General features: G+C 39.5%; 1 protein-coding gene across 1 annotated transcript in view; it reads left to right on the plus strand.

Moving 5' to 3' along the window:
* Positions 1-14,295, plus strand: part of npl (N-acetylneuraminate pyruvate lyase (dihydrodipicolinate synthase)) — a 62,317-nt gene extending 48,022 nt beyond the window's left edge. The window contains exons 10-12 of the mRNA XM_085982593.1: positions 7,576-7,660; positions 8,718-8,757; positions 12,391-14,295. Coding sequence (XP_085838719.1) covers positions 7,576-7,660; positions 8,718-8,757; positions 12,391-12,536 — 271 coding nt within the window. The 3' untranslated portion in view covers positions 12,537-14,295. The remainder of the gene's footprint in view (positions 1-7,575; positions 7,661-8,717; positions 8,758-12,390) is intronic.
* Positions 14,296-15,864: the final 1,569 nt, after the last annotated feature.

The following is a 15,864-nucleotide window of genomic DNA, read 5'->3' on the forward strand; positions in this document are numbered from 1 at the left end:
ACAAGGATGTCTTGCTGCAGTTATACAGGGCCTTGGTGAGACCACATCTTGAGTATTGTGTGCAGTTTTGGTCGCCTTATCTGATGAAGGATGTTCTTGCCATGGAAGGAGTTCAGCGAAGATTCACCAGGCTGATACCTGGGTTGGCAGGAATGACGTATGAGGAGAGATTGGGTCGATTGGGCTTGTACTCGCTGGAGTTTAGAAGAATGAGAGGGGATCTCATTGAAACTTATAAAATTCTGACAGGACTGGACAGACTAGATGCAGGAAGGATGTTCCCAATGGCCGGGGAGTCCAGAACCAGGGGTCACAGTCTAAGGATAAGGGGTAAGCCATTTAGGACAGAGATGAGGAGGAATTTCTTCACCCAGAGAGTGGTGAACCTGTGGAATTCTCTATCACAGAAGGCAGTAGAGGCCAATTCATTAAATATATTCAAGAAGGAGTTGGATATATTTCTTAAGGCTAAAGGGATCAAGGGGTATGGGGAGAAAGCAGGGACCGGGTACTGAATTTGGATGATCAGCCATGATCGCATTGAATGGCGGCGCAGGCTCGAGGGGCCGAATGGCCTACTCCTATCTTCTATGTTTCTATGTATTCCATAAGAAAATAGTCCCAAACCTACTTCAAGACTGCATTCCAAGATTATGCATACTTTTAAATACAAATTAAACTTTAAATATATATGCTCACCACCATACAGAATGTTTATGCTATGGTACATTGGAAGAGATTTTAGAAATACAAATACTCTTTAAAAGGTTGTAGCCAAAGTAACCAGTGCTCGTTAGGAAATCAAATAAGATGGTTGAATCTCTCATCTGTGCATCAACATAACTCAATAGTTATTCTTATCTCAATGACATCAAGCTGAACCATCCACGACTTTTCCATTTTCATACTTGATCCAAGACCACAAATTCTGTCCAAAGAGGTCAAGCTTCAGCGGTTTTATGCTGGCAACATTGCTTTTAGTTAGATTTCACACACTCAGGCCGAGACGGAAAGCATTAAAAGTCACAATCTTGCATAGCCTACTCCTGCTCCTATCTTCTATGTTTCTATATTACTCCACATTTAATAATTCGTTAGAAAAAGGTGTAGTGCCAGAGGACTGGTAGACAGCTAACGTAATACCTATATTTAAGAAGGGGGATAGAACATGTCCAGGGAATTCTAGACCAGTCAGCTTAACATTAGTGGTAGGAAAAATAATGGAATCCCTACTAAAGGAGAAAATAGAAGAACATCTAGAAACCAAAAACATAGTAATGAATAGTCAGCATGGATTTCAAAAGGGAAAGTCTTGCTTGACCAACCTCATTGAATTTTTTGAAGAGGTAACAGAGAGAGTAGAGTATGGTAATGCAGTTGATGTAATTTATCTAGATTTTCAAAAGGCCTTCGATAAGGTACCCCATAATAGACTGATGAACAAAGTCAGAGAATGCAGAGTCAGGGGACAAGTAGCAGAATGGATAGCTAGCTGGCTTCAAGAGATTAGGGGTAAAAGGTAGCTATTCACAGTGGTAGAAGGTGGGCAGTGGTGTTCCACAAGGATCAGTGCTGGGACCACTGTTGTTCACAATTTATATTAACGATTTAGACTTTGGAGTCAAAAACACAACTTCTAAATTTGCAGATGACACCAAATTGGAGGGGATAGTCAATACTGCGGAGAACTGAAACAAATTACAGGAGGACATTAATAAACTTGTAGAATGGGCATATAATTGGCAAATGAAGTTCAACACAGATAAATGTGAGGTATTACATTTTGGTAGGAAGAATAGGGAGTTCACTTATTACTTGGAGGGTGCGAGTCTAGGTGGGGTAGATGAACAAAGGGACCTCGGAGTACAAATACACAAATCACTAAAAGTTGCGACCACAGGTTCGCAAGGCCATAAAAAGCAAACCAAGCACTAGGGTTTATTTCTAGAGGGATAGAATTGAAAAGTAGGGAAGTTATGCTAAACCTGTATTGAATCTTGGTTAGACCACACTTAGAGTACTGTGTGCAGTTCTGGTCGCCATATTATAAAAAGGATATAGAGACACTGGAGAGGTGCAGAGAAGATTTACATGGATGATACCAGAAATGCGAGGGTATACGTATCAGGAAAGGATGAACAGGCTGGGTCTCTTTTCTCTTGAAAAAAGAAGGCTGAGGGGTGACCTAATAGAGGCCTTTAAAATTATGAAAGATTTTGATAGAGTGGATACAGAGAGAATGTTTCCACTTGTGGGGAAGAGCATAACTAGAGGCCATCAATATAAGATAGTCACCAAGAAATCCAGTAGGGAATTCAGAAGAAACTTCTTTACTCAGAGTGGTGAGAATGTGGAACTCGCTACCACAGGGAGTGGTTGAAGCGAAAAGTATAGATGCATTTAAGGGGAGGCTAGACAAGCATATGAGGGAGAAGGGAATAGAGGGTTATGCTGATAGATTTAGATGAGGAAAGACGGGAGGAGGCTCGAGTGGAGCATAAACGCCAGCATGGACTGGTTGGGCTGAATGGCCTGTTTCTGTGCCGTATATCCTATGTACACACTCACTATCTGCATAGTTGCTAATGGTCTGCATTTTGCGCAGCTGTTCAGTGTTCCCAGCCGTTTACATTGCCAGCTTCAGGTGTCAAACACTTGCTTATTCTTGAATCAATGAATTTGCCCCACAATACATTATCTACTAAAATACAATACATTCACATCCTAAGTAAAAGCAGTAAGTAAAAATTACCACCATTGTTCTGTATAGCTTATTTTGCAACTCGACCATCCCCTTTCAAACTAATGTTATTGTCAGCAATTGAAATTCAGTTAAACCACAAATTTTCTGTACTTGGGTTGACTTTTCAATAGATCTATTGAAAACAGATGGCTGATTGATAATGTGTTACACTGAACGACAAATTAGGATTTAATTGATATTCCAATTTGTTAAGACCTTCACTATTTGAAGGTAAAGGAATTTCACAGTGTAGATGGAGCATCTTTTCCATAAAATATGGGCTGCTTCATCTCTCAGTTAAGAGCCGTTAGTTACCATAGCATCTAATTATGACTTAGATTTGATGTAGATGTCTAGAACATTTCTTTGCCGGCAGGCAATCCACTAATGTTAATGGTCGAGTGCTCAACTTCTGTGCTCCACCCAGAGAAGGCACTTTATCTCTGTTTAGCCAGAAACTGGAAACTTCTAGATTGCAGTAGCAAATCCAAATCCGGATAGCTGCATTAGAGGGCTTTGTGTGGCTTCAACATCTGGGCGGATGATGGGCAGGGATTGGCGGGCCGAGTGCGCTTAGTCCAAGTTGTTATAGCAAACGCACCAATTCCATCAGCTCTGTTCTGAAACTGCAAAAGATGCTAATGCAAATTGTGTGAACAAATCCATGAAAAATAATTTGTCATCACCAACTGTACGTTCATGGGAGTTTAATATCTTGTTTTCCATGGAAGGAAATAGATGGAATAACTGGTATTTCTGTTGTATTATTAAAGGTGATTTTTTATTGACCTTCCAAATAAATAAATTTTTTCACCATCAAATCTCACTTTCCTCATCAAACATTTCTAAATCTGCCACTGCAAAATTTGTTCTTTTGTGTATTTAATTTTCCTCTCTCTATGATACAGCTGATGGAATATTGGGTCATGACAAATTCATGTCCCAGTGCATTCCCATTGTAACTACTTTTCTTCATAGGTGATATTTGAGGACACTTGAGTTTCAGTTTTCACATAAAACAAACTGAATTGTGGAATGTGATCTCAAAACACTAATAAAAAAATGAAATTTAATAAAAAGGAATTTAACTTATTCAGTCATCTTGAACCTGACCTTGGTCATAGGCCTTTACTCAGTGCTGTTTCTCACTGTTCATCAGCTTCTGTGAGTGTTGTAGGCTGCCATGTGCGCATCTGGTTACTGAATTGCAGTGGCTGAGCCTCAGTCTAAAGCTCATTGTTGGTCTTTTCTTTGCCATAATCACATTATTCTCAAAGCAGTAGGACATTAGACATTCTCGTACATGGATTTCTCCAGATATGTTCACAACGCTAAAATAGATTTAAAAAAAACATACCGCAGATGCCCCAAATCTGAAAACAAAAATAGAAAATACGGAAATACTCAGCAGGCCAGGCAGCGTCTGTGGAGAAACAGAAGTCAGTCACAGCCAGTTCACGTTTTAGGCCGGGAAACTTGTCAGTCAGTTAATGTTTCAGACCTGAAACGTGAGCTGGGGTGGCTATGTTAATAAAGGAAGGAATCACTGTAATACAGAGAAATGATATTGGGTCAAAAGATCAGGATAATGAAACAGTTTGGGTGGAGGTAAGGAATAATAAGGGGAAAAAAACACTAGTGGGTGTAGTCTATAGGCCTCCGAACAGTTGCAACTCTGTTGGACGGAGTATCAATCAGGAAATAGTTGAGGCTTGTAATAAGGGAACATCTATAATTATGGGGGATTTTCACTATCATATTAATTGGACAAATCAAATTGGGCAGGGCTGCCTTGAGGATCAGTTCATTGAGTGTATTAGGGATGGGTTTCTTGAGCAGTATGTAACTGAACTGACCAGGGGGCAAGCAACCTTAGATCTGGTCCTGTGTAACGAGACAGGATTAATTAAAAATGTCCTAGTAAAGGATCCCCTTGGAATGAGTGACCATAACATGATTGAATTCCATATTCAATTAGAGGGTGAGAAGGTTGGATCTCAAACAAGCGTGCTAAGCTTGAATAAAGGAGACTATGAAGGTATGAGAGTGGAATTGAGTAGAGTGGATTGGGAAAATAGATTAAAGGGTAAGACGATACATGATCAGTGGTGTACATTTAAGGAGTTTCACAGAAGAACAGAGTTTACAACTTCCAAAAAAAATATATTCCACTGAGAAGAAAAGGGTGTAAAAGAAAAGACAGCCATCCGTGGCTAAGTAAAGAAATTAAGGATAGTATTCGACTGAAAACAAGGGCATATAAGGTAGCCAAATCTAGTGGGAGGATAGAGGATTGGGAAAACTTTAAAAGACAGCAAAAAGTAACAAAAAGATTGATTAAGAAAGGGAAGATAGATTATGAAAGTAAATTAGCAAAAAATATAAAAACAGATAGTAAGAGTTTTTATAGTTATATAAAAAGAAAAAGGGTGGCTAAAGTAAATGTTGGTCCCTTAGAGGATGAGACCGGGAAATTAATGGGAAATATGGAGATGGCGAAAACACTGAATGAATATTTTGTATCAGTCTTTACAGTAGAAGACACTAAGAATATCCCAACACTGGACAAACAGGGGGCTATAGGGGGGGAGGAGCTAAACACGATCAAAATCACTAAGGAAGTGGTACTCGGTAAAATAATGGGACTCAAGGCAGATAAATCACCTGGACCTGATAGCTTACATCCTAGGGTCTTGAGGGAAGTGGCGGTAGGGATTGTGGATGCATTGGTAATAATTTTCCAAAACTCCCTGGAATCAGCAAAGGTCCCGGCAGACTGGAAAACTGCTAATGTAACGCCCTTATTTAAAAAGGGCAGTAGACAGAAGGCTGGAAACTATAGACCGGTTAGCCTAACATCTGTGGTAGGTAAAATATTGGAGTCCATTATTAAGGAGACAGTAACAGGACATTTGGATAATCATAATTTAATAGGACAAAGTCAGCATGGTTTTATGAAGGGGAAGTCATGTTTGACAAATTTGCTGGAGTTCTTTGAGGAAGTAACATATAGGATGGATAAAGGGGAACCAGTGGACGTAGTGTATTTAGACTTCCAAAAGGCATTTGACAAGGTGCCACACAAAAGATTATTGCTTAAGATAAAAAATCACGGGATTGGGGGTGATATTCTGGCATGAATAGAGGATTGGCTATCTAACAGAAGGCAGAGAGTTGGGATAAATGGTTCATTCTCGGACTGGCAATCAGTAACTAGTGGTGTTCCACAGGGGTCAGTGCTGGGTCCCCAACTCTTTACAATCTATATTAACGATTTGGAGGAGGGGACCGAGTGTAGCATATCAAAGTTTGCAGATGATACTAAGATGGGAGGGAAAGTAGTGAGTGAGGAGGACATAAAAAACCTGCAAGGGGACATAGACAGGCTAAGTAAGTGGGCAGAGATTTGGCAGATGGAATACAATACTGGAAAGTGTGAGGTTATGCACTTTGGCAGGAAAAATCGTAGAGCAAGTTATTATCTTAATGGCAAGAAACTGGAAAGTACTGAAGTACAAAGGGATCTGGGGGTCCTGGTGCACGAAACTCAAAAGGTTAGTATGCAGGTGCAGCAAGTGATTAAGAAGGCCAATGGAATGTTGGCTTTCATTGCTAGGGGGATAGAATATAAAAATAGGGAGGTATTGCTTCAGTTGTACAAGGTATTGGTGAGACCGCACCTGGAATACTGCATACAGTTTTGGTGTCCATACTTAAGAAAAGACATACTTGCTCTCGAGTCAGTACAAAGAAGGTTCACTCGGTTAATCCCAGGGATGAGGGGATGGACATATGAGGAGAGGTTGAATAGATTGGGACTCTACTCATTGGAGTTCAGAAGAATGAGAGGCGATCTTATTGAAACATATAAGATTGTGAAGGGGTTGGATCCGTTGGATGCGGGGAGGATGTTCCCGATGATGGGTGAAACTAGAACTAGGGGGCATAGTCTTAGAATAAGGGGCTGCTCTTTCAAAACTGAGATGAGGAGGAACTACTTCACTCAGAGGGTGGTAGGTCCATGGAATATGCTGCCCCAAAAAGCTGTAGAAGCTACATCATTACATAAATTTAAAACAGAAATAGACAGTTTCCTAGAAGTAAAGGGAATTAAGGGTTACGGGGAGCGGGCAGGAATTTGGACATGAGTCTAGGTTCGGATCGGCCATGGCCCTGTGGGTAGCGGAGCGGGCCCAGGGGCCATGTAGCCTGATCCTGCTCCTATTTCGTGTGTCTAATTCTGTTAGATTCAGGAGATGGTTCAGTGATAGTAGATTGGCGGTTAGGATCAGATCAGCCATGATCTTATTGAATGGCGGAGCAGGCTCGAGGGGCCGATTGGCCTACTCCTGCTCCTATTTCTTATGTTCTTATGTTCTCCACAGATGCTGCCTGGCCTGCTGAGTATTTAAATATTTTCCTGTTTTTATTTGCGTGCTCTCAATGTTGCTTGCAGATAGGACATTTTTGAATGGGTATATACTTGTTGACGTAAATATCCTCTCATCATTCAAAAATGAGATGCTGTCATGTTACGCCTGGCTGTAGCCTGATGAACTATAACTGTTGTGGGTGTTGAGGTTTAATTTCAATCGAATTTAAATGCATAATGGGTGTCTGAACAGAGTCTAGTACTTGCCTATGAGATGAGATCTATAATCAGCTAATTTCAGGATAATTTCTAAATGTTCGGTGCAAAACAACAAGGAACAAAAACCTTAAATGTTTTTCCAGCTATTTATTGAAATGTTTAATCTAAGATTTAATTCTTAAAGATCTTACTAATTGTGCAAAATTCTTGCTACTCACTGTGGTATGCTGTTTTCCTTCAGTACATACAATTATGTTGGGAATTTATGTAATAAGATGCTGACTGATATTGAGAGAGGAGACTACAACTTGGCCAGGGAGCACCAGGTAAACTAATTTTCCAGCTTTCCTTTATTTATATTTTTACTTTAACCAGCACAAAAACACTTCTAATCAAACTCTCGTGAGAAAATTGAAAATTGAAGGCTCTTGATTCATATCATGATTTAGATGTTTCATCTTGGTTTTAAAGAGATGTAAATATTCTCTGTAATTTAAGAGTCCCTGTTTAAATGTCATTTTGGTGACCTCTGGGAAGCTATAAGAACAGGATAACTTAATTAAAAACAATCCCACATATTTTGTAGCTTTAATTCAAATATTCTTGTGTACAAGTGGTCCGTTTATAAGATGACCCTCTACTTTCCAGTCCAAAACTCCCCCAAGATATTGGGTTACTTCTTGTCTCCAACTCTACTCCACCGTTGATAGCTGGTCTTTCGGTAACTGTATTCCTATACTTTTGGAACCCCTTTCCAGATCTGCCATCTTGCTACCTCACATGATTTCAAAAACACTTCAAAACCCTACTCTTCAACCATGTCTTTGAGCCTTCTCAATCTCCCTTTTCTTCTCATGTTTGGCATTTGTTGTTTCTCCTAAAGTGCTGTGAGATGCCCTCCTGTAATTGAGGAGTACTATAGAAATGCTGGTTGTTGTTGGGAATGCAGAGGGGGAAGAGGTGAAATCAGCCAGCGTTCTCACTTCTGATTACTATCTAGTGACTCCTGCTGTAAAGTGTGGGACTGTGAATATTGAATGAGAACACAATCTGTCTCAGCTTTGCGTCCAGGATCAAATAACCTGCAAAACTCTCTGTTTAAGATCACACATGGAGAATACCGACTTGGACAAAGTACCAACAGCTCTGGATTCATAGCCCAACATGAGTCTGTATTTTTATGAGTGGAAGGGAATAGAAGATTTTGATTGTCTGCAACAGAATATTTAAAGCTACACAGGAATATTTTGGTTTTAAAAACCTGGTCAGATGCTGAGAGCCCAATATCTTTGTATTTTCTGCTTCCTTCCCTTCCACACGCCTGTACCTAGGACAGCATAGTCATGTGTACTTTAATCCTTTTCTTTAATCTGTCTTTTGCAGGCTGTAATCCAACAATTCATTGGTTATGTGAACAGATTTGGTGAGTAAATTGGCACTGTTATTAGAGATTCTCCACTGTATAATTTTGAAACCAAGTCCACATTTATTTAATGAAAGCCAGCTTTGATATGAAAGTTCTCAATGTCGAACAGTTCTGTGTGGAATGACTTTGGTCCCTGATGGGTTATTGAGTGCATGCACTGCATAGCGTGATGCTGACTTACATGACAGGAAAGTCCCAGGTGTGATCCTGGACTGATTTTGCTAATTGCAGTAGTTCTGGTGTAGATGAATCATCCAAGATTCTGGCTCCTGACCACTATCCAGTAACCTTTGTTGTAAATGTATATGTGAGTGCAAAAGTAAGAATAGGGTTATGTTCAATAAGAGCGAGTGTTCTAAATTCTTTCTTTTAATGCTAGCTTCCACTATTTGTCAGGTCTATTTATACTGGTTTTTATTGATGTCTGCATTTACCTATCCTGATTGGATATATGGGGGAGAAAATTACATGGTTATAATCTAATCAAGACATTCAAAGGCTTAGAAATCATTATAATCTTAACAGTTTAGAACTATCATCTGCACCACGATTAGATCAGTGCCTTGAATTCACTCCCTAGTGTATGTTTTGTATGATCTGTATTTTTACTATCTGCCCTAAACAAAGCTTTAAAAAACGACCACTATATCTTACCGAGCAGATTCATTTGTATCTCTGAACTATGAACAGTCGTGTTCATAAGAGGGCGCTGGCCTCTCTTGTGACATGGTTGCTGCATTTCTGTAGGGGAAATTCTATAGATGCAATATAAGCTTCAGTTGTTTCCCAGTTTCTGCTAGAGTGAGAAGTAATTAAGCTTTTATATAAAAAAAACACACTCCAGCCAAGCAGCAGACTCGGCAATTATTTTGCTATGTAACAGTTTTTGACCAGCATAATCCCATTGGATAAAAGTGCCTGCAATTCAGTATGAATTGGCACTAAATTGGAAATCTCACTCTGATTCCATAGGATGGCTGGTCTGGGAACTTGAAAAACATCATACTTGTGCAACAGGGATATTTTTAGGGAGGTTAGGGTTGGAGCATATTATTGGGCCCAAGTTAGTTGATGGGAGCAGTACAATTGGCCTCTGTATCCAAGGGGTAGGGAAAATTGACCATGACTGTTGCTACTGATAACCACCCTGTAGCCCCTGACAGAGAAGTGCATGTAGGGTGAAGCTAGGATTGGGCTAAGCTGCAGGGTTCATTTCTGGGGCCACCTCTGTTCTCTGTGTATATCAACAATTTGGATATTGGCTGAGAGGGAATGGTGTCAACATTTGCAGAATATGAAGTATAGTTAATTCTTAAGGAGACCAAACAAAGCTGCAAAGACATATTGATAGGATAGGGGAAGAGTAAAAAGTGGCAGATGGAATTCAATGTCAGTAAGTTTGAAGTGATGCACTTTGGTTGGAAAAAAAATAACGGCCGTTATTAGACTCTGAATGGAAGTAGGCATCGTGCTGTGGAAGAGCAGGAATTTGGGGATTCAGGTTGACAGGACATTAAGCAGCATCTCTGATTGATAAGGCCATAAACAAAGCTAATGGAATTCTAGGTTTTATCACAAGATATAGTATAAGCTAAGAAGTAAAGATAAGCCTATATAAAACCTTAAGACCTCAGTTAGAATTCTGTGTGCAGTATTGGGCTCCACACTGAGGATTAATGTTGAGGCATTAGAGCGGGTACAATGCAGATTCATGAGAATGCTGCCTGTTATGAAGCAACAAATATGATGAAAGACTTGGAAAAATTGTATTTTTTTATTAGAATAATGCATATTGGGCGATGCAATAGAAATGCTTAAAATTATAAAAGTATGGAACAGGGTAAATCAAATGGAGATTGTCTGCAACAAGGGGCCATAGATACAAGATTAAATGTAAGAGTGTGGCGGTACCACTGGTTGTCCCTTACATTGAGATACATAATTCCCTTTAACTTACCTTTTGGGGCCGTTGCCCTTTTAACTTACCTGTTGGGGCCATTGCCCCTTTAAGACGCGCCCTAGCGCGCTGACGTCACGTCACGTACGACGTGATGTGCGTGCGCCGGCACAGCCCGGCCTAGCGTCTTCGGCCTCAACGGCCAGCCGACGGGAGCGACGCAATCTTCCGCTCCCGCGGCAAGCACCGGCACAGCCCAGCCTCCCGACTTCGGGCTCAACGGCCAGCGACGCAACGACGCGCATCACGTGACGCCCTAAGCGCGGGAAACGCGAGCAACGTGATGACGTCACAACACAAACGCGATGACATCATCACGCTCCCCACAGGACTGCGAACTCAGTCCTCGTGGAGTCCCCGCTGGGACAAGACCTACACCACGGTGCTCCTACAGTCAGCCATCTTACCTGCTATCTTACCTGCTGTAATTAGCCTGTTCCTGTAAATAAACAACTTATTTATAGTTCGTCGAAGTCAAACTCTCTTATTTAGTGGCGATCTACATGAACCGCTACAAGAGATTTAAAACCGAGGGCAGGAGAAATGTTTTATCTACAGAGTTGCAAGGCTGTGAATTCTCATGTGAGAAGCAACACTTCCCTGACTGAAATTTCCGAAAGGCAGCTTGCAGAATCCTTCCCATTAGACAGCTGAGAAAAGTTTTCTACTCACTTCAGTCAAAGTTTACATTTCAGACAAAATTTAGAAACATTCAAAGCCTGTGAACTCGATCATTCCTGGTTTGACGATTCATGCAAGCAATTTGCCTTTCTTTTCTCTCTAAGCTTAAGTCAGGTGTAAATGTTGGCATTTCTAAGACGACAACTTTTGCCCACCGTATGCTGTCATTTGCATAACACGCCACTTTGAAGACTAATCACAAGTCTAAGTAGATCAAACAGTACAGGTCTAGAAATGCTGGCAGTCAAAAATGTTGAAAATGGTTGAGCTAAATTCCTAGAAACTTTAAAAAAAAATCTTTTTAGGGACAACAGAATTTAAGTTTTATGAATTGAATTTCAGCATTTCTGAGTCAAACAAGTCTCCTGTTGAAGTTTTTCTGATTTTAAGTTTCAGGCTTGTGGTTTGTTGGCTAATTAAATAGGTGAGTCCTGCTTCCCTGATCACTAGAGATTTGTAGAAAAACTGCACCGCTACATTGCATTGCAGTACATGCTCCTGTGATAACTTGATGCTCCTAATTAGTCTACCTGCACTACTGACGGAAATCCAATAATACAGTACAACTTAATAAAATTCCTACCTCTTGACTACTTTTTTCAAGCCTTGATTTATGATATAAATATAAAATGATGGAATAGCTCAGCATGTCTGGAAGAGAAAGGTAGTGTTAGCATTTCATGGGTGACCCTTCAACCAAACTGGTGAGGAATTCCCATCTGAAATGTTGATGTATTTTTTTCCTCTTTCATTTCAGACACTAACTGACCTGTGCATTTTCTATCTGTATTTCATTTTTTAATTTTCTATCCCTTGATTTAGAACAGGTTATTTAGTGATCCTGCACTCCCAGCCTGGAACCTTGCAAGCTGGAAAAGTGGATGGGAGATAGGGCTATACCATTTGTATTACGAAAATGTATTTGAAACAAAAGAGGCTGTACAAGAATTCTTGCACTGTGCAATATTGATATTCTGTAATTCTTTTCACAGGTTTTGGAGTGGCTGAAAACAAGACTACAATGATGCTTATTTCGGGCATTCCACTTGGACCCCCTCGGCTGCCATTGTTAAAATGCAGTGAGGAGAAGCAAGCAAAAATTTTAGCCAAACTGAAAATCCTGGGAATACTGACATAAGCACTCCCAGTAATAATGGATGAAATATACACTTTCATTGCAATGCACAATACCATGAATATACATTATGTGTTTCTTCCTTGCTATTATATATAGGTAATATACATGGGATAGAGTAAGAAAAAAGTAGATCAGTAATAAATTATTTGGTTACAATTGTATTCAAATAACTGAATTTTAAATATATGGCTGGCATGTTTTAGAAGGCTGTAATTTTATATTGTAACATCTTATAGTGAAAGTGAGAAGGCTGAGGAGGCAGAAGTGACATGAAGAATTATTCCACTTTTATAATCTTGTAACCGTAGTTCCCACAGTTTAACTGAGGACATAGCCTGCCCCTTCATCGCAGATTTGCGTAGAGCACTACCACAGTTGAGTAAGACAAAAATAGTTTACTTCAACAGAGCAACAGGTTAATAGATGATACAACAGACTCCAAGATGCATATAGCAGAGAATGGCTCAAGTCAAATAAAACAACTGAATTAGACAGATTTTACACATTGTAGCATTCTTAACATTGTGAATCTTACAAATTCTGTGATTATGTTCAGACCAAGATTCTGTACAGCATTACATCTGCTAACAGGATACTTTATTTCACCACATGCAGAACACAAGCTGATGCTTCAGGGAGGAAGAAAAATTGCATCTATATTTGTACTGTAATTTAGGTTGATTTCAATATGTAGCAGGCCAGCCTTTGCAATAGTTTCTTTTTCCTTACAGCTTAAAAGAAAACTGCAAATGTATAAAGTTTGGGAGAAAAATAAATCAAATGCAGGAAATACAAAGCAGGTCTATTAGCATCTCGTAGAAATCTGTTATTTTGAGTTGTGAGATGTTGTCTGAACCGGTAACACCAAAACAGAGGGAAGGGGAGCATCACCGATAAAAGACAAGCGTATGAAAATGGGATTTGGTAAATACACACTCAGAGTAAGAAAGGAAAGGGACAAGTAAAACCAACCAAGATTTTTTTAAATTCCTGAGGCCATCCCTTCTCTTACAACCTCATGTAATACATTACTTGAGTTACATGATACCTTATATCTACAGTACTTGTTGTAACCCCTGAACCATCGTTATTTTTTCTTCACCAATTCCCTCCTTTTCTAACAGTATTGACGATAAGGAAAGGGACAAATAAAACCAACAATAAAGATTTTTAAAAATTCCTTAGCCATCTCTTCTTGCCTCTCTTCCCTCTTTCCCCCCCCCACCACCACCAACACTGAATCTATAACATTTAGAACCACCAGTTGAGATACATTTCCATGGGTATCCTCCAGTCCCTTGCCATGATTCATGTGAGCCTAGGCAGTGAGTTTTGGCAAGCTATTTGGTCATAGGGTCCATCATAGGCAAGGCCAAAACTGTCCTCGCCCGATCCCCATACTTCACACTTCCTGCAGGGATCTCTAAATAGCAGTGAGCAGCGGCAACTTGGGATTAGTTTTTTTCTTTCTCTAACCCAGGGCAGTGACACAAATTGTAGCATTGTTGATACTGCCCGAACAATCATCAGCCAACTCAGCACAGGCAGGGGATTAACTTGAAATCTTCAATCTACGTACTGAACTATTAATTGAATAAACTCGGAGCTATCTGGGAAGCACTAGGAAATTCTATTGGATGCCAAACAATTTTATTAAAAATACTACCCAAGACACTATTGTGCATGTAAAATAGGATGCTTTCACTTTATTGATGGAATTGTGAACTGAAGGAATTAAAATTTGACTTTTTCCAATTTCCTAACCTCTCCTCCTGATTCACTCACATGATTTTCTTTTTTTTAAATGCATTTTGTTTTGCATTATTTGGCAATATGGTTGTGTACATCTTAATCCATTTTTTTCCCTTGCTATTGGTTAAGTTAAAGTATCTTCTTCCTCTCCAGTTTTCCACTTACTGACAAATGATAAAGCTATCAGAAATGTGCCTTTGTCTGCTGTAAGCAGGTTGACCTGTAATCTGGGTACATACTGAACTGCTTGTAAAGGCAGTAGTTTTGACAACTGGCCTTCTAATACTTATCATTCAGACAACTTCAAATCAAGCTTTTATTTACTGGCAACTTACACCAAGACTACATTAATGATCCATATTCTAGGCAAGAAATGTTTTTTTCCCAATAGCAATACAATTCAATTGATCATACTAACCACCAATACAATATTTAGTGAAAAATCACCATTTACTTCAGTGTGTAGATGGTAGCTGAAAAAGGAATTTCCTGATATGTTTCTGATTTCAGTTTCAGTGTTTTAATGGCCAAGTCAATTGGGGTCTCGTTTTGTCATGAGAAGTGGTAATCATTGGTTCAGGTGTTAAAGTAATTGCTTTCACATTGCATCACCTAAGAATCTGAAGAGCTGCAATTGAAATGCAGATATGAAATAAGAGGCTGCAACTCCCAGCATGCACAGCAAGGTTCCTGTGCAGCCCAAGAGCTGGGATAGAGTTAATTTCCCATTGCTATTCAAGCAAGACTTCCTCAGCTGGCGTTTACATGCAGCATCAGCAATGCGACGGGCCTCAATGTAGGAGTTGCTCTCATGGATGGTTTTTCACTATGCTTTCTTGAGCAAGTTGTTCCCATTTATGGACGTCTATTTGGCCGTGATAATCACAAAGAAATCTCTTTATTACTGTGGCTATGAAAACAAAGATTGTCTTTTATACAGACTGAAGGGTCAGATCAATGGAAACCTCTAGAACGCTTTGGTAGATTGAATTAAAATTCTTTGAAACATGAGGGATATTCCCTCATAGTGTGCATTTTCCTTGTGTATAAAACGATATGTACCATATTGTGTCCAATGTGCATCTGTCCTGTTGTAACATTTAAAAATTGTCACACTTGGGAACATCGCACCTTAAGGTCTCACCCCCACCATAGGGGAAAAAATAGTGATTGGCTGAAATAAGTACTTATTAAGTTCTCAGTCAATTGAATTGATGAAAATGAAAAGCAACAAGTAACCGGCAGAAAACCAAGCAAACAATCCCTTAATTTTTTTATTCAAATCTACCATTGCTGTACCTGGAAGTACCACACAACCAACCATTCACACTGTTTCAGCTGCTATTTTCCTTCTCCACTCATATTGGTGTATACAATTAGAAGTAATATTCAAAACACACAAATTATCCAATCAAAGAAATCACTAAGCATACCCATGAAATTGGTTCTTTAATACAAGAAATGCTTGCAAGAAATTTCTAATAAAATGCACATGAAAGCTTTTTTTAAATTATGCCTCTGTAATGTCTTTGAATGTTTTTCTATGTTAAATGTTACAAGTGTAAGTTGTTTAAAA

The sequence above is a fragment of the Somniosus microcephalus genome, chromosome 3, assembly GCF_052327205.1.
Source record: "Somniosus microcephalus isolate GS21.2 chromosome 3, FLI_Smic_1.0, whole genome shotgun sequence".
In the NCBI taxonomy this organism is placed as follows: Eukaryota; Metazoa; Chordata; class Chondrichthyes; order Squaliformes; family Somniosidae; genus Somniosus; species Somniosus microcephalus.